Source organism: Odontomachus brunneus, unplaced genomic scaffold (genome assembly GCF_010583005.1).
Source record: "Odontomachus brunneus isolate Ranch 3 - 2012 unplaced genomic scaffold, Obru_v1 Obru_scaffold_012, whole genome shotgun sequence".
NCBI classification, from domain to species: Eukaryota; Metazoa; Arthropoda; class Insecta; order Hymenoptera; family Formicidae; genus Odontomachus; species Odontomachus brunneus.
This window is the reverse complement of record NW_022639462.1, coordinates 1,843,341-1,863,434: the sequence shown is the minus strand read 5'-3', so window position 1 is coordinate 1,863,434 and position 20,094 is coordinate 1,843,341. Positions and strand designations below refer to the sequence as shown.

The 20,094-nt window shown below is 42.1% G+C and overlaps 2 protein-coding genes across 14 annotated transcripts in view; one reads left to right on the top strand and one right to left on the bottom strand.

Moving 5' to 3' along the window:
* LOC116840812 (pheromone-binding protein-related protein 6-like) overlaps positions 1-332 on the bottom strand; it is a 2,762-nt gene extending 2,430 nt beyond the window's left edge. The window contains exon 1 of the mRNA XM_032808035.1: positions 102-332. Within this exon, the coding sequence (XP_032663926.1) occupies positions 102-170 (69 nt within the window). The 5' untranslated portion in view covers positions 171-332. The remainder of the gene's footprint in view (positions 1-101) is intronic.
* The window catches only part of LOC116840810 (CREB-regulated transcription coactivator 1-like), a 43,955-nt gene that overhangs the window by 9,978 nt on the left and 13,883 nt on the right, over positions 1-20,094 (top strand). For 9 of the 13 annotated variants that reach the window (XM_032808030.1, XM_032808019.1, XM_032808018.1 and 6 more), the window contains 2 exons: positions 15,948-16,215; positions 19,322-19,427. In XM_032808030.1, coding sequence (XP_032663921.1) covers positions 15,948-16,215; positions 19,322-19,427 — 374 coding nt within the window. The remainder of the gene's footprint in view (positions 1-15,947; positions 16,216-19,321; positions 19,428-20,094) is intronic. The other 4 variants (XM_032808029.1, XM_032808022.1, XM_032808021.1 and 1 more) reach the window with 1 other exon arrangement.

The window sequence follows — 20,094 nt, the reverse complement described above, 5'->3', positions numbered from 1 at the left end:
CTCGAGGTTCACTATCGCTGTGATATCACCTCCCTTATCAGGATCTAGAGGAGTCTAGCCTCTCTCCCTGGCGTCTATCGAAAGTAAGCTAAGAGGCTTACCCCGGCGGACACATAAATCGCCTGTAGCAATACTACTCCAAGGATCACCGACACATATACGGCGCGCATCGTTGTCTCTCTTTTTCTCTCTCTTTCTTTACTCTCTCCCTCTACTTTCTCGGTCTGTGAATGCGTGCGTGCGTGTGTGTCGTCGTACGTTCGCAACTCGCGATACAATGCAACTCTCGATTCGCGCGCTCACTTTTCCACGACGAAAATGTGACCGTGTCGGCGTCCGCGGCTTTTATAACGCAACAATCCACGGGATGTGGGCGTACTGTTACAGAGGGCTAATGCCACGTATTCTTCGTTTATTAATTGAGGCTCTTCGCCGAGTTAAGTCGTCGGCTAATCCCCAGCTAATTTTCGTCTCTTAACGGAAACACGTGCGGAATTACGTATGCATCTGTGTCCGCGACCTTGAACGCATCCTGCATCGTCCCTGAATGCGCGCTCGGTTCACCGATCGACGGGGCCTCGCGATTTCCATCGAGCGCGCCTCGAAATTAAATAGGAAGAGCCAGCGAAAGAGTGAATATACGATCTCCTGCTTGACGTGGCAATGGCACCGCCAGTTTCCACGCAGAAACAGATCACGACTATTTCTTAATAGACTTTTTATTTGACAGAAGAAATATGTCTCGGATTGTGCGGAGAATGCAAAATATTTGGTACGCATTCCTCGCGCGCGTTCTGTACGTTTTTTTTTTTACGACTTGTTCATATACGTAATGTGTGAAATAAGTGCAAATGTACTGCGCACGCACAGCCGTGTCCTTTTACGTAATCTTATCAGTGCCTAAACGAAGTATATCCGCTGATAATGCGGAAGGTATTACACCAAACAATGTCGTAACCAGGAAAGATACAATGTGTGTAATGATCATTAAATTACTGCTCAATTACGAGTCCACCGACAATACCGAATACACCGCGGTACAGGATCATTAGAGATAATCAGGAACGGTAATAACTGATAATTGACTAACTTTATCATCTTAAATCCCGGATAGTGAGCAGGAAAACGGGAAGAAAAAATCTTTTGTGGAATGCGCATATGATTTCATATATTTCCGATCGCATTATCGTTCTAATGATTCGGAATCACGGGCGCTTTAATTCAATAATGGACATAATTGTTTGTTCATAGAGATCTGCAGAGAGAGAGAGAGAGAGAGAGAGAGAGAAAGAAAGAGAGAGAGAAAGGGGAAGAGAGAGAGAGGAGAGGGAAAGAGAGAGAGGGAGAGAATATCATAATCGTGCGCCGGAGATAATTAACACAACGAATTCGAATTTCAATTTAAGGTATCGCACGACAATGGCGCGTGTCGTATCGCGTGTCGACCTGTAACGCGAAGCAATTAAATCGTCCAACGAAACACAATACAATATCGAAATCAATATCGTGTCACGCGTTATTATCAACGTGTCTCTCACACATAGGCATAAGCGGAGCGCGCAGCTGAAGCGCGTGCCAGCCACCCTCGAATTGTGAACGGCATCAAATCGCATCGGCGAACTCTGTCAATTGACTCGTCGTTGGTTTTTCCCGGAAAACGTCACTTTTCGTCCCTAATGATAATTGAAATCGTAATTAGATTACACAACGCTGTAATCCGATCGGCGACGACATGCGTTTCGCGACTGACATGCCGCGATCGCATCCTCGAGAAGCGTACAGGCACGGCGGATTCGAAACAATGCGCGCGCGAAAGCAGTTCCAACTGACCAAGGACTTTTTCCCCTTTCTTCGCAGGCGACGATAATGAAGTCTGCGAACGCTGACTTGAAGTTGGCCGCCACGTGCGGCCGACTTTCCTCTTCTCTGGTGTTTCAATCCGCACAGGCAGCGGCGCGTCGCGAAATCGTGTAATTTGGAATAATATGTAAGGGGGCGGTGTGTATATTCGAGAACAAACGGCCGAGACCTTGCAAGGTCGCTGAATAAGTGATATTTCCTAAGCTGTCTTATAGCTCCGCGAGAAATTGATCGATCGTGAGGACACAATGAGAAATCATTGTTTGGTCTCGGAGTATCACAATGTCGCGGATAAGCTCCGCTGATTATTAATACACTCCGGCCTTGATAAAGCGCCCGGTTCGAAGGTAGCGAGTCCTATATCGAGATCGCTTATACCCTGCCGCTGTTAAGTTTCTGTTGTTGGAGTGGCGCGACAAATTGCGGCGTGTCTCTCCTACGCTTCTCGATAGCTGATCGCCTTAAATCCAGACTGTTCTACAAAAGTCGGATACGAGTTGCGCCCTCGGTGAATGGCGCACGGAAAAAAGAAGTTAGCTGTGAGAATCTGTGCGTGGTCGCTAAAAACTTGTTGTAACAAATATAATAATAACAAATATATAAATAATGTTCTCAAATATACAATCTCTCAATATAACCAGCCAATAAAAAACCGATACAGGATATAAAGAGGTTGTAAATATGTTTTTTTATACACACACATTAGCTTCATTTACTCGATATTGCTCAAATTATCACAAAATATAGGAAGAGATGAAGGAGAAGTGGGGTGTCCAAGTTTTATGGTAATCTATATTTTCCTATATATTTCAGGGTCTTGTATACACACAGAAAAATATCATTCTATTAATCTGCTAAGGAAAGCGACTAGTTTATTTTTTCTTTTTTATATATAAGTATAATAATTAATAATTATCTTTATAAGAATATTTTCTTGATGATAGTGTTTTAATATACTTGTCAAAAATTTTAGAAAAACTCGTTTTCGTATACTCGAAAGAAGAATTTATTATCTTTTTAAGGATATTGTAAAATTTTATCGAAGGAAAAGTCAGTTAAGTTCAACTTTACGCAATTAGATTATAATATATACACTGATAAAAAAGTTTATTTAATTTAAATAAATATATTTATTTAAATATGTTTTAGTTGCAATAAGAGGTTATTTATTAAATTGTAATAAGCAATAATTCACTTTAAAAATATATATAATAAAATTATATAATAAAATATATATAATAAATAATAATAAATAATAATAAATAATAAATTATATTATATAATAAAATATATATAATAAAATATATATAATGAAATTGAAGAAAAATTTTATCCAACGTGAAATAATTTTAAAACAAATAACGAATAAATGTTATTAAGACACCGTTGCTCAAATTGAATAACTTATTCTTAACAACTGAAAAATCTAATATATTTAAATTCAGGAAATAGCTTTAAATAAATATTTTTTCAAACTAATTATTAACTTACTTTACAATGTATTACAACACATATAGACAAAATGTAAGACGTTTATATTAATCGAAGAAATGGTATAGTGCCTAAAGCAACAAACTCATAATCCAGAGGTACCTCACGAGTCCAAGTTCGAGTCCCACTAATGCCAGTGAGAATTTTTAAATGTGATGTTAATATTGGAAGCAACTTAATCGTTCCTAAGTATATTACTCTTACACGAATTTTTAAAGAATTTAAAGAACCGTTCAAGAAAGAAGAATAAAAAAAATTCTCTAAAGTGAACAATTTTTTATTCAAATTTGATAAATAGTTACTTAATTTTAGTCATGCAATATTTAAAAATAATATATAAAATAATTAAATAAGTAAATATTTGTTACAATTCCTTTTATGTATATCAAATCTAATAAATAATTCATTAATTTTTAGCAAAAAATATTTTATCCTGAATAATATTTCTTTTTAATTTAAATAAATACGCAATTGGTACCATTTTAGAAAATCATTTATTCAAAACAAATGATTTTTTTTCAAATTGACTATCAGTGTAACCTAAAAATGTAGCTGCAATATAGTAGACATATACTTAACTATGAAACCGTTGTAATGGAAACAGTAGCAAAATTTTCAGTTAATGAATTTTTAGTCAGCAATGGATTTTCAGTCACAGTAACGAATCTTCAGCAAACCATGATTAGCTGCGGCAGTGAAATTTTTTTGCCGCTGCCTTTTCTTCTTCTTCTTCTCGCTTTGTCGAAGACCGAGGACCACGCGAGGATACGCGAGAGAAATGAGCTCGCCAGGATGTTATTAGCATAAATGCACGCGTCCACACGGGAGCATTGCTACCGAGTTGCGACTGAGCCAAGGTCAAGTTTCGATCGTGGTTCGAGAATGCAGCGTCTTATCGGCCTCTTTCTCTCTTTCTCTCTCTCTCTCTCTCTCTATCTCTCTCGCGCGCGCGCACATGGATATCATTCGGGGTCAAGAGACCTCCCCGGGTTTCTTAGCCCTCGTTCATTCGATCATCGGAGGCGCGAGGCGCCTCATTTCGTGCCGCGGGCTCGATTGCACCGCGTCCAACTTCCCGCTCGTTCGTGTCCAACTTTCTCGCGCGAATCGATCGAATTTCCGGCGGATTTCTGCTCCTGCGCACGTGTAGTCGTCGCGGCGCACCTACCTTACGGCCGTTCATGCCGTCTCGTAACGCCTCGTGCCGAGACCTCGGCGCGGCTCGCCACGGCATCGTGGATCCCTGTCGGCGCAATCAAATTGAATGGCAGCCTCAAGGGCGATAGGGCGTACGAGGCTTCGTACGTACCGGTAGAAACATAAATAGCACACCCACCCCCTCCCCGCGGAACAATGCCGTCGTAACCATCCACGAATCCATCTCGAAGTTACGTGCGCTCGCGTAACGCTCCCGTTCCGCGACACCTGCGTGACGACGGCAAAACGACCGCGTAACTACGCGAGACATACGGAACGGGAAACTGCGATAAAAATCAGGGCGGGAAAGGAATGGAGGAGGGAGGAGAGGAGGCTCGCGCGCGCGATATATAATAACTCGCTGGCTGCGAACAACAAAACGAGGATGACGTTGAAATTCAATAAAGGCAGAGTCGACCGCGTAGCTGCTACTTACTCGCAGCAGCAACTTATACACGACAACCCTCGCAAACGCAAAAAAGAAAACCAGACGTTCTCGCGCGCTCCTCCGCACTAAGGTGCCCCTTAACACCCTTTAGAATAACTGAGGAAAGTTCGCGTGAAAGGATATTCCTCCAACGATGCGAGTAACCATGAAAGCTCCAGGGGCATAGCAGAAAACAAACGCGTACACGTGCTCCGGGGCGAGTGTGTGTGCTCGCACACGGAATATTGATCGCACAGTGCAGGTATTCGCTCGCGCTCGCTCGTTCGTTCGCCGGTTGCATTCTCAGCGTGTCGATTGTTACAGCCGTCGTCGCAGCTGCACCCGGCGCGTCTCGCTTATCACTATTACGAGGGTGCCTGCTGCATTCGCGGCAGTGCGCAATGCGATGCAGCGCGGCAACGTGCCGAGAAAATTCCGCGATCGCGGAAAATTCGGCGATGTTGTCTCGCGCCGCGCGTTACAAACGACGCGAGTCGCCGCGGCACTTAGCCGTCGCTAGGAAAACAAGATTCTCATCCCTTGATCCGCCCCGCGACACTGCAATCGATGCTCGGGGATAACGCCGCATCCGCGGCGAAATTCCCGGGGATTTTGTGTATCAGACGAGTGCGTATTAAACGAGGGATACAGTCGATCCGAGGGCTCCCCGTGGATTCATTATTCCTATCGTATGCGTGGGACGATTTATTAACCCAGGAATGAGACGAGAAATCGCACGTCGAGATCGGGTATCGTCGAGCTTACATCCCGCACACGGGGAGACAACGCGACGCGCGAATTCGGCCAGAAATATGCAGTCGCGCGTTCCGCTTCTTTCTTATCGGGCAGCTCTGAATGGCGATAGGTATCCTTGCCAAAGTGGGTCATCGTCGTCGGTAGACGACAGCAGACGGCGGCGGGCGTCGCGACGACGACGACGTCGACGATGACGACGAAAACGACGACGACGATGCGTGGGTGGAGCGAAGTTGTCATCAGAAGGCAAGGGTAGGGACCTGGATCGGTAGACTGCAAAGCGGTCGGGGGTTGAAGAGGCGGGATAGGCTCATGAAAAGGAAGCTTTTCCCGCGACGAGAGTTCCCGACCTCTCCAACGCGTTCCATGTACCTCGCCATTCACATTCGCCTCGCGCGCTTCCGCTCTATATAGGGTGTGCGAAAATATCAGGTGCTTGCAAAAGTTCATATTAAAAGTTAATATTAAAGCCATATTTATTTATTGATAACAATAAAATGACACGTAATATTTTAATGAAAGCCGTCGCTATCTTTCGGGCGATAACTTGATCCCGCGCCGATAAAATGACTCATCTTTTGAGGCGATCCATTCATCGAGTCATTTTCGCACTTCCTCAGCGTTTCGGAATCGTGTATCAGATAGACCGTGCTACATCGATCTAGATAGATGAAAATGAGATGGGTCGATGTGTATGGAGAGTACGTTGAGTACATTGGCAGAATTTCCCAATCTAACTCGAACATCTTTTTAGTCACAATAGTAACGTGCGACCTGGCATTGTCATGAAGCAGAATGACTTTACGTCGATTCGCGGCTGTTTTCTCTTCATGACTTGGTTCAAACGCCATAATTGTTGACTATAGCGATCTCATGTGACTGTTCGCCCCGGTGGTAATAGTAAAACACTCCGCTTGATCCCACCAGATATATAGAAAAACCTCATGACCGTGAATATTGCGTTTTGTTGTATATGTTGATAATTGGTCGGAATCAACCTATGACGTTTTGCGTTTAGGATTGTCAAAATACATAAATAGTGGCCACAAATGGAGCATCGACTCTACAACCGATAACAAAAAAAAAAAGTACATTTCATTTACAAAGAACGTTCAAAATACTGCGGATAAATAAAAAAATAGATCCACTTTTCATTACTCGTAACTATTCGTTACAAAAAACTCTTTTCTTTGTGCCTGGTAAGCAATGAGAGACAGATGGTAAGCTGATTCGTAATCACGTTTGCAGAGAGATCATGGGGAAGCCATTTTCTTTCTTTTTGGATTTTTCCCATTGCTTTCAAATGGCGGGATACTGTTGATTCATCAACTCCAAGCTGCTCTGCAAGCTCTTTTAATGCCTGGGTCGAGTTTTCGTGCTTCCAATTCGTTGTTCTCCATCTCGTTTGGACGACCAGAACATGGCTTGTCGTGCGTTGTGACATCATAATTATCATTTCTAAATTCCTTAAACCACTTCTCACAAACAGCAGCGGACGCAATATTCTCTTCATAGGTCTCAAATCAGTCTTTTTTAATTGTTGCAGTAGTCTCATCTCGATTAAAGTGGCAAAACATGCAGTGGCAAAGAGGAACGGTTCCATCTTCAATCGCGTTTTTTTCAATACTATGAATTGTCAACCATCAATTCTGATTGAGTATGACCGACATTTAAAAACTGAAGAGCAACTTGGAGAAAAACATTTACTTAGTTGCTGCTGCAGCCATCTATTTGTGGCCTTACGAACCTTGCAAGTATCTGATATTCGAACTATAACTTCGGCTTATCATAGGTCTATTTTGTCGTTGACGATAATAATTCAGCGGCGCACTCCGTTGTCACTCCCCTTTCCCCTACATACGCACTGCTTTGGGCTAATAATTCTGCCGTTTGTGGTAGTTCCTTCGATCGTTCCGTTGAAGCGTGTCGCGCGGTATTTTTAGCTTCGGCTTCGCCCCCGAATTTAGATCCAATTTTCGCGTGATTCCGCCGAAAGTCCGACTGCTCCCCGTGTTACGTAATATTATCCAATAACGCGCTGAAGGTCGTTGGTTTTCCCGATGAGAGGATTCTCGCACGGTATGATCCCCCCGAGGGACTGGCTCGTCCCATAATTTCTCATTCCACTGCACCGTTGGCGATCCATCGGACGGTCGACTTGCATAAGAGGTCAAATGAAGATAAAATTACAACCTGGAAAGTGTCATCGGCGTTCGATCGGCCGCGGTGTCCTTGAATATCATCTGTGAAAGTCGAAGGACACGAGCTGACGGAATATCTCGTGGCGGTGTCGTCGCGGTCTTTCAAATTCGCGTGTTAAGATTCATTCATGTCGGCTTGGCCTTCGTGCTGCCGAATGTCTCGTCAAGGATCAAGCGGCAGTTCGCCGCTGACTTGCCGATGACAATTGCCTGGATGTCTGTCGCTCAAAGTGCGTGTAACGAATCAACAACTTCGGTGGCGGAGCACCGATTTTTCGGTGACCACATTAACCATGATGACTCATTCGATCGCCCAGCGCTGCCGCGCTTCGCCTTTTCTCTTCGTTCGGGCATGCACCACGCGTATTGACGCGTGCACGACCTTCGCAAATGGTTTTTTCCTCGTAATACCTAAAGAGAATCTAGCGGATTATCGCGTCCAATAGTTTGAAAGGATACGCTGAAAATAGGAACATAACGTCCCGATAAAAAATGTGCGCCGGCTCGATTTCCTCCTTGCTAAAGATGCGCTGGAATATAAAGAACGAATTAATTACGTGCCGTGTATCTCACTCTTACATCGCCTGTGCGTCGCCTGTCGTTGAAAATACAAGGCGCACTATCGGTCTTTAATCAGCGCGGTTAGATTTTCATCGTTGCTCCTCCAAATGCGCGCTTTTCCCGCGACCGTTCGCGCGGCATTCGCGCGCGTTGTGGATAAACAGTATTCTCGAGGTATATCCGTGAAATGTAAGTAGTAGCTAGAAAGCTGCTGTAATAAAATGAGTAGGAAATGTAGATAATTAGTAGAAAGTCCCGAGGTGACGCAGCGAAAACTCGTTTCGCTTCGGGTGAGAGATTCGAGACCGCGGTTGGATCTGCATGTGCGAGCGCGGCGGTTCAGGGGGTCTTGGGTAAATATCTGTCTAATTTTTATTATTATTTGGCGGACGAACAGGCATCTGTTTCGCGTTTTGTTTTAGAGACAAAAACGCGCTTTCAAAATTTGCTGGACCATGCATTCACAATGTCGTTTCTTTTCGTCAGATGTACCGGCATTTATCTTTTCTTCTCGCTGGCTTCGCTGAGCTCGTTCGCGACACAAACATTATCCCCCGGGTTTTTGACGTGCCAACGCTAAAGATCCAGCGTTAAAGCCGCTCACTCCTCAAGGAGGGACAGCTAATGCTCCGCGTTGATTATTGTATGATACAACACTGTTGTATAATTGTATTTATATGGTGTGTCGCGCGTAATACGCTATATTAGTTTGCATAGACGTCTGACCTTTCCCAATAATATCGGCCGTGAGAAAGACTCGTCCCGAGACAGGTTTCGCACGGTGGCGAGACGCGGTGCATTGCACCCGGCCGAAACTCGCGGATGAATACGCGATGCTGGGGACGCAACATGTATTTGCCGTCTGCTTCGCCAGCGGCCCCATCCGCTGCCTCGGTAATCTCGTTCTTGAATATGGATAGCGTAGTAATTACGTTCTGCTCTTGGTGGCGAGATGCGGAACAAGGGGGAATCGGGTTGGCGAGATGCGGCGTATGTACGTACATCGATCGCAGCTTTGTACTCGTCGTATAACCCCCCCCCTCCCTCCCCTCCCCACCACCCGCCCGTGCGGCGTGCCTCGTCCGTCACACATTGCTCTCGCGAGACTAATATTGGCCTCTATCGCACCGATGCAGGCCGGCGAGGATCCCGGAGTCGCTGTCGCGTGCATCCGCCGACACGTGCGACGTCGCGGATATTGACGACGACGACGACGATGACGATTGCTCTTTCGCGAACGAAGAGAGCGCTTTTCGAGAATATCGGTCGTGATGAAATAGCGCGATTTTGACACAGGTGCGATTTCAAGGGTCAAACCCTTGAATCAGAGTCTGGCCTTAAGTCTGCCATGTTTTGCCAAATTTCACACAGTATTCAATCACAGTATTCCTATCGCAGTAGGTTAGGTTTGGTTAAGAAGAGATAGGCAAAGAGAGAGATTGAAAATATGTCCCTCTCTCTCGTAGGATTTTGACAAAACCGCAGTTATGAGGTCTCTAGGTTAGACTAATATTGCGACTCCTCTCGTCGATATATAGAAAAAAATATCATTTTACTGCTAAAGCAAACGATTAGTCCGTTTACTTTCCTCCTTTCAAGCAATAGTTATTTTCAATGAAGAATATTTTCTTCATAATAGTCTTGAAATGTGCTCACTGCGAATTTGGGAAAAGCTCATTTTGTGTCATGTGCTCAGGAAAAGAATTTATTCTTTTCACAAGAATATTATAAGACAAAGTTGACTCGACTCTCTGTGTAGTAAGCAAACGGAATTTTTGTTTTAATTTAATATTCCTGATTGAAGTGCTAAGCTAACTAGGATTCAGAATGAATATTTTGGACAAATTTGAATGTTTACGCTGCAAAAAATCTTGCGTTAAATTTAACACGTTTCACGTGTCCCAATTTATCCACTCCAGTTTTTGTGTTAATTTAATAACAAGGTAAATATAACAGACAACACTTTAAAATATATCTCTCATCAAGAATATGCATGTTATATATAAATTGCGTTATTTTAACATTGACAAATGGTGAATACGGAGTCAACGCAGGAGAATCAAAATGACACAACTATAACATGTTAAATTAAAACACGAATATGTTAAAAAATTAAAAGTTTCTGCACGGATCGATTTCGACACAAATAAAAAATATTTTTTACCGCGTGTGTGCCCTGAGAAAAAAAAGATATAAATAAAAATATATTTCTGCGAAATAAATTTTTATCCCGCAAATAAATTTTCAAATATTTTTTCTCGGCAACGGACTTATGATGGATTCACGAGTATATAAATTTATGAGATATTTGAGACAAGTAACATTTGCTCGAATGTAATATGCATTTTTCACTTATTATACGCTTCCAGCAGATGCCGACGTCGACGCGAAAAATATCGCGAGCTATGCTAATTCGATCGACCCATATCTCAGCCATCCTGTCGTTCCACTCCCGTGGCTTCTCGTATTATATTTTTATTAACGGCCGTTCATTCAACCCGCCAGCGCCACGTGTCATATTTTATTTACCTGGCGCGCGGTACGCTCTTCCTCCTGCTGGAAACGCGGAAACGCCGTGCGAGAAGGTAGAACTAATGGGCGTGGAATCGATCTGCCGTGCGGATCGAGGCGTTTGATGATTCCGCCGTTTTCACCCGGACAGGCACGGGAAATTCGCGCGTCGGGCAGCAGATGCCTTTTGTTAGCGTGGACGTTAATTGAAGGTATGTTTCTTCAACGAGCGCGGCTTGGTCGATGCACCGCGCCGCGCCGCGCCGTCTCGTGCGACGCCCACAGCCCTGACATTGGGAAAGTTGTGAATGGAGACGTCGACCCGCGTGTGTGTGTGTGTGCGGTTATCACTCTGTGATTTCAGATTTTCAATATAACACTCGCAATCTCGACATCTCGCCGGCGAGATTGGGCAACGCGATTGGGAAAGGGAAGCACACAAGGGAAAAAATGAGGAACTTCTTGCGCAAATTGCGAAACACCAAGCACGCGCTTTCTTCCGAATAAGCGATCTTTCTTCAGCGATCATTTTCTCGTCACGGCTACACCGCGATGCTCCCTCGAGGAAGAAATCGTCCTCTTCTCCAGGAGTTAGCTGCGGTATCTTTTATCCCGTAGTGGCGATCCCCGTCGGAATAGCCTGCTCCTTCCTTCCTTCTATCGATTCGAGACGTGGTTGTCGCCATAAATCATAACAGTTAATAGCATTTTGCGGCTGCTTATAACGGCGTTATTTATATTTTACGGGCGCGTTTTATCCTAACAAAGGCTTTATATAAAGTCCGAGGCGGCTGTACACTGCTCGTGCGACGGAATATGTTGAACGCGTGTCTCTTCTACTCGTTGGTCGCGCGCCCGCGCACCCGCGCACCAACTCCGGACACGTGCGCGCGACGTCGTCCGTGTGCGCGATGTAAAATAAAGTCGCGGTGGAACTATTCTTGCATCGTCACCGTGTGCCAGACGCCAATACGTTCTGCATATTACATTATGTTAATGAAGGCGGGCAAGAAAGGGAGAAGAGGGCAGTTAGGGAAGAGGAGGGGGGTTCAATAGGGAACAGCAGCGGAGGTTTCCGATGGACCCCGGGAGCTGTTAAAGCATGGGCTGCGCGACGGCCGAGCGCTTCCTCAAGATACTTTAGGCGCCTCGATAAAACCCTATCGCAAAAGTTATCACGCCTGTTCACGCGCGCGTGGTTAAGCCGTTACGTCAGCGATGATTTCAACTACGTGGAACTGTTGCGTTGTATACGAATGACCGTCTTCAATATCGCGCCGTCGTGGATGTTAGGACCGGAGGATCTCCCGTGACGACCGTCGAATTCTCTCTGGGACGGAGTCGAGATTGAAATAAGTGAGAAAGTAGGAAAGAAAGAAGTTCTCCCAAGATTCCGCAAAGGTCAAAGTACCGTAAAGGTTCCGCATAGGGAAGTTCCGCGAGGTCAATGCACCGATGCCTGGACACTGATAACTCTGACACCTAATTCTGCACTGAGGGAAAAATGTATGCTACTTGGAACTATAATGGCATAGTAAAAAAATTATAGTTAGGAATATTATATTTATAGTAAATTTCAGAATAATATTTATAATATTTACAATATAAGCATAGCATAACTGACCCATGTAAAATTTTTACCAAGAATTATAATCATTTGAAATAAAAAATATAGTAAAGTTGCAAATATTGAATGGTAAGAGAAATTAACTATTTTATATAGTCAATACAATTGGAATATTTGGAAAATGTAGATACATGTAACTATATTCCCAAAGCGTGTTTTACTATATACATAGAGTAATAAGATGATGATTATAAATCTGTTTTAATTCTGCTATATCTTTATGTTTAGATGAACTATAAATATATGTTTGAGGCCAAAACGAACTATAAAATATAATGAGATTATAGTTATTCCAACTATTTTTTTCTCTCAGTGTGGACATTCTCCTTGTTTTGTTAAATATGATACGAAACATTTTTGTTATTTAAACTTTTAACATAGAATATATGTAAAAAAAGAAGCACACCTAGAACTATAAAAAATTCGATGGGAACTAATGACATATTGACCTAAATTCTTTTATTTAAATAGAATAAACAATTGTTTTCGTAAAAAGTTAGTAGGTTTTGAAAAAATACATACAAAGAAAAATATGTTTGATATATTTGTGATTATAATCATATGGAGAAATAGTTACTATAAATTATGGTCAAGAAAAGCATTTTTTAAATTAAATTCTACTATAATGTTAGTGATAATAACTTTATATCATGCGTATTACTACTACCATTTTCATATAATTAGCACTACTTGTAAACATGATTGGGATAGGAAACAAGGATAATTTTAGTCAATTCAACTATATTTTCTTATTTGAAAAATATTTTACATTATCATAAGTAAACATGTTATTAGTACTCACCTTTTCATATTTCTTAAATATTTTTTCCTCTCTTTTTTAGTATACATGTATCGAATATATACATATAATTTACGCTGAAAGTTTAAATATTCGTATTTTACACACACAAGAGCAAAACAATAAAGATGTCCAGAGTTAGGCACTAACTTTATTAATGTCCAGGCATTGGTACTTTTACGATGTTTTCGATATGACGATGATGATAAATAGCATAAATTTCGGCGGAAACGTCACATTAAACTAATGTATCGTTCGCATCGTCCACTTTTCTACCGTAATATCCCCGAGCGCTTCTCGAAACGTTCAGATAAATGATCGAACGTTATGATAAACGATCGAATGACATACGCGTTTGTCAAACTGCAAACGTCCGTAATCGTGGGAGAAATGTTCCGTGTTTATCGTATAATTCAACAGATATTAGGTAATAGCCGTGCGACCCACGTTCATCTGACACATGGCGACCAACGCGCGCGCACACACACACACTCACACGCACGCACGCACACACACACACATGTACACAGGAGCAGCCTGCTGAGGGATTTCTTTATTGGGTTCGCAGCCCCGCGGACAGGAAGCTCGAAATCCCACGAAAGCGTTTTATCCCCGTCAGTCCGCCTCTTATGTTTTCTTATTAGGGTTTAAAAAGGAAGTCACTCTGAATAATGCGCATCTTTCTATATCTCTCTACCTTTTTCGTAGGAAAGCTTCCTTTGAATTTAAATTAATTATTTTGTCACTTGTATTTTATGGATTTATAAAGCCGCGAGAGACGAGCACGAAAATACGAAGATGAGTTTGGGAAATTGGCTGGCGATTAAATCCTTAAAAAGGATGTCATCCGAGAGACTCTGTAATGTCATTATCTGCACGCCTGAAGTTCCTCTCTTCGGGCGAGAACGCGGTACCATTTGATCGAGTTAGCGACGTCCAATTTGCAGGATACCTCCTTTTCTCGGGATCACAAAGCATCGCAAGATATCGCCTTGCACCGGAAGCATCGTATTTCTCGTTACGTATCTCCACATAAGACGTCGCTGCAACGGCGAGTTTGCTTCCAACTAGGAAATCAAACGCGCGGCAAGAATAGCGTCGGGGAAAGTAGCGAGAAGTGATGCATATTCGGCACACTGAGAAAAGAATGTTTGGTATATTTGTAACTATAATCATACAGAGAAATAATTACGATAAATTACGATTAAGAAAAGCATTTTTTAAGTTAAATTCTGCTATAATATTAGTGATAATAATCTTATATATAGAGTGTTCGATAACTCACGGAGGAGTCGCGTTCCTTTTATATGCATATTACTACTACCATTTTCACATATTAGAACTACCAGTAAATATAATTGGTACAAAAAACAACGATAATTTGAAGAAAAGAGTGTTTGGTATTTGTCACTATAATAATCGCGTAAAAAAATGATTACGATAAATTATGATCAAGAAAATCTTTTTTTTCTAATAAATTCTACTATGATGATAGAGTAATTAATAATCATGCATGCATATTACCATTTTTGTATTAAAACAAGCAAAAAGTATATCTGGGATCAAAAATAACTATAATTTAGTTTAGTTAGACCAATGATTTTTTCCTCTCGATATAGATTATACACGCCAACGCATATAATCCCGGCACGGTGGCGAAATATGCGACGATATCGCTAAGGTTTGCGCGAGATTTTCCTCACGAGCGACGCGCGAGGCGTTTTTCCCCCAGAGATGACAGCCAAGCGGAATCTCTATGGATCTCTTTATGGATCGAATATGTGCAGTAAATTTCTTTATGTCGTTTTAATCGTCGCCACGGCGATGGGCGGTCATAAAGCAACACGGGCGTTTTATGAGGAGGGATTCATGAAACGAGAAAATTCTTCGCCGTCGGACGTTGAATGGCGACGATCGCGCGGAGGGTTCGGAAAGAGGTTTCCACCACGTGGTAACGCGAAGATAGAAGTGAATTATTTCTCTTCCAGCCCCGGCTCTCGCTTCCACCGTGGAAAGCGCGCGCGAATCTGTCTCCGTAAAGATGTCCCGCTGGTGCCGTAACTCGACACAGTGAAATTCTCCGGGATTCTATTTTATCGGGTGGATAGTTCGCTACGTTCGTTAATTGCAAGCGCCGCGTTTGATCGATCGATCGTTTGAAGCGTTTAAAGCTCCGTTCAACTCGCGATTTATGCCTCGTTTGCATTACGGACAGCGGAATCTCATCATGGACCGCGACTACCATCGATAGCGAATAATACTTATTATTATGTAATACATCATATAATAAAAAGACCAAGGAAAAGCGCACCGTGGAATGATTTAGCGAAATAGGAGATATAACGCTAGACACGCATGCACGCTTCCCCTGCACGATTTATGGATACTTGCGTCTGCGAGACTCGTAGCGATTCCTCATAGTTATGACCCTCCTGTTATGATCTTCTCGCGCAATCTTCGGCGAGAACGCTAACACCGTGATCGAAAGCCTCAAAGGAGAATCTTTCGTGTTCGCAGACGGCGCTCAGCAATCTCGAGGAGATGCAACACAACTCGATGGTCTACCGTAGCGACAATAGGAGCCGCAGCATGGGGGTGGGCCCGATGAGATCCCGGCCCATGGAAAAGAGACACGACACCTCGCCGTACAGCGGCGTACCTTACCTGTCGCCACCGCCGCCAGACACCTGGCGGAGAACGAACTCGGACTCGGCTTTGCATCAGAGCGCAAACGAGGCTTGCCAGTCGACCTCCGCCATACCTCACCGACGAGGTAGCGACGCATGTCGGTTTTCCTTTTTCTTTTTCCTATAACGCGTAGTGTATCGGAGTATTAGTATATTTTCCCTCAGCTTACATCGCCAAGAACATGTTTTTCATATCTTATAACCTTCCTCTTATTCTTTGCGTTTCGATCTTCTTACAGTACCTGTCCCATCGATCCTTGTGTGTCATCCCTCTTCATTTCCTGTATCTTCTTCTTCCTCCATCCCTTGCGCACACTTCGGTCTTCTATTGCCACCTATTATACATTTCTTCTATCGATAATTTCCTCTGCATTATTGTACTAATCGAAGCTTGTCTGCATTACATACATTATCCTAACCATCCGTTCCTTATGCTCTCTATTACCTATGCACTTTTTCCACCTTGAACCCCGCTTTCCTACACTGAGAAAAAAATTTTTTAAATTTCAAAAAACGTTTGTTTGGATAGTACTGTGAAGATATTTGTTTAAATTAAGTAATTATTGTCTAAAATTAAATAAAGAAGTTTTAAATATAAATTTATTTCTTTAATTTTAGAAAATAATTACTTAATTTAAACAAATACTTCACAGTATTATCCAAACAAACGTTTTTTGAAATTTAATAAATTTTTTCCTCAGTGTATCTAACATCTTGTTTCGTCTTTCATTACATATACCATCTACGCACTCATTTCTACATAATTTTTTCTATCTGACTCCCTGTGCTTAACACAATACACTAAATTCCAACGTTTAATTCACGCACAACCTTAACCGAGCATCTACACACTTGCACACTATCTAACCAGTTTTATGATATGTAATAAACCTCTTCGTAAAACGCGCGTTAGACCGCGATTTGATGTCTAAGCGACGAGACGACATGCGGGTTTCTCTTAAGGAGTTTATTTACCAGATGCATTTTCACGATGTATTTTTAGTAGCGCATCAAAGAAGCTACTTGTAAATTCATTATTTATCAAATAAAATTACGTTTTTACATATTCGTTTTGCTATCTAAATAATAAATATTAATTGTTAATAGTTGAAAGGGATTTCTTGATATTACATTGCCACGTTTTACTCGATACGATGCTATTTGAATCATAAAACAACAGTTTTTTAGCCTATGATCGACCATTATATAAAAACGGTGTAGAGAATACTATTTTTTTCTTCTATGTCGCGTTTTCAAATGTGTGACATTTATGATGGTAAAATTTTTATTTGGATGGTTATTGAATTTTTATTTGGATATCACTTTTTACGAAATATACGGGAATAATGGTCATCTGTATTGTTTCTACTATATATGCAAAATTGCGGGGAATATTCAGTAATATTAAATTTCTTACGAACGGCGCAGACAAATTACATGAAACTTCATACGAATGTATTTCAGCTACGAATGTGTTTTACTGCGACAAATGTTGCGTTGAATTTTTTTAAAATTCTAAGCGTTTCGATTATTCGATAAGTGAATAAACTTCTTAACGACGAGTGTTGCACGTCGAGAAACCCAATATCGCGTGTCGCCGATCTTTACTGTTTGTGTATTGTCAAGATAATATACTAGACAGAGAGAGAGAGAGAGAGAGAGAGGGAGAGAGAGAGAGAGAGAGAGAGAGAGAGAGAGAGAGACTTTTATGCAATATAACGTTTTGTCAAAGTATTCGCTAGTAACGAGACGTTACAGACGCTTGTCTCCGGAAGTTAATCCCTTCGTTCGGAACCCACGCGAAAACTCCCGTAGAGACATTTTCCCGAACATTTGCTTCGCAAGTAAAAACTGTAAGGTTTGCTTACTATCTTGGTAATTCGCATTGCGCAATTTATTACGAAAGGTAAACACTTTTTACTTGACCTCTGTAGTTCCCCTTAGTCGCTGTTCATCGTGAGATGGCAGAAGAGGCGGCGTGATTAATCAGAGACACTCTGCGTGAAATTCCCCGTTTCACGTGCACGTAAATAGCTTCCTCAATCGTTGATAACTTACATCATCGCAAACAGTAAAGCGATGTGCGCAGTGTACAATCTTATTTCGCGTGTGAAGAAAAAAATTTTACTTTCTTTCTCTCCTCTCTCTCTCTCTCTCTCTCTCTCTCTCTCTCTCTCTCTCTCGATTCGAAGACTCGACGCACTCAAAGTTTACGCAGGATGAACGGTATGGTCTTTCTTGGTCGCAATATTAATGAATTCATTCTGCGAACGCTCGCGTCTTCGCGACGCTGCTCCTTCGAGTTTTGCGAATGTCTCGGCCTGGAAATTCCGTCATTACCATATTGCCTCGTTACCTCGTTATATCGCGACTCTCCTTTCTTAAGTGGCTACCTACGGGATTTTACAAAGAGACCGAGCTCTCTCAAACCTCGCAGACTCGTCTTTGAGCGCGCTGCGTAATTCGCGAATTAAAAGCTCTCGCGACTGTGTGATACGTGAGATTGAAATTTTGCCGTGATGATTTCGCTCAAAGCGCCCGATCGCGCGCCTCTGTGCTCGTGAAATTAATCAGGCGCCCGTCAGTCCACGTAACGAACGAGACTCGTAAAATCGTATTAACGTCGTGTGTGATTTATATAATTTATATAATGCTCTCTTTATTTATTTGTACCCTGCTTGGCGCCCTGCTTAAGCACGAGCATCTCAAGCATTTATTTATTATCGTTCTCCAAGAGATGCGAAAGAGCCGCGAAATTTCGCACCGATACTGTCGACGCGAAACCAGCGGGGAGCGATAATAACGCCGGCGGTGTATTTTCGGTAAAAACAGCAGTTTATCCTGAAAGTGCACCAGACTCGGATCACAAATGCCCGCGGGATGATCTTCTCCCGCGTTAGGCAACGACGGGACACGTTGAAACGTTATACGGTAGTAACGTTAGTAAGCGGTATTACGTTGCTCGGGCGAAATCGGATAACTAGTTTGAAGAAGCATTCTGCACAACCGTAACGTAGGATACTACAGCTTGAAAACGATCGTTTTATACGCGGTGGCGCGTAAGTGCGCAGCATTAACCCGGTCCCGGTGAGCCGGGCGAAATCGCTCACGCGAACAACACTTTGATGTACCACTGGCTCTTTGCGGCGCTAACGCGCGCGCCACTCGCGAAATTTCATAAATCGCGCATTTTGTGATCAACAGATCAACACGCCATGACTGGGAGCGGGAACGACAACAGGGATTCTCACCACAGTTTCATCGAGCGACCGAGATCCTCGTGCGAAATGCCTAGAGTGCCTGGGATTAAGTACGTATCGTTAAGTGTGATACACGCAAAAAAAATTTCAGTTGGTGCAATCAAATAGGAACTAACTGAAAATTAGGTGGTCAGAAGCGATGTCTCTGTTATGAAAACTATTATTTCAAAAAAATAGTTGGAATAACTATAATCTCACTATATTTTATAGTTCGTTTTGGCCTCAAACATATATTTATAGTTCATCTAAACATGAAGATATAGTAGAATGAACACAGATTTATAGTCACCATCTTATTACTCTATATATATGGTAAAGCATCTTTTGGGAATATAGTTACATGTACCTATATTTGCCAAATATTCCAATTGTATTGACTATATAAAATAGTTAATTTCTCTTACCATTCAATATTTGCCACCTTACCATATTTTTTATTTCAAATAATTATAATTCTTGGTAAAAATTTTACACGGGTCAGTTATACTATACTTATATTGTAAATATTACAAATATTATGGTAACATTTACTATAAAAATTATATTCCTAACTATAATTTTTTTACTATGCCATTATAGTTTCAAATATCATACATTTTTCTCTCAGTGTTTTGTTGTCGCAACCGAAAATATTCGTCTGAACATTCAGCGATATCAGAACTCGGTTGAGGCAACTGAAAACAATTGACTATACAGAAGCCTCATAAAGGAATTGTT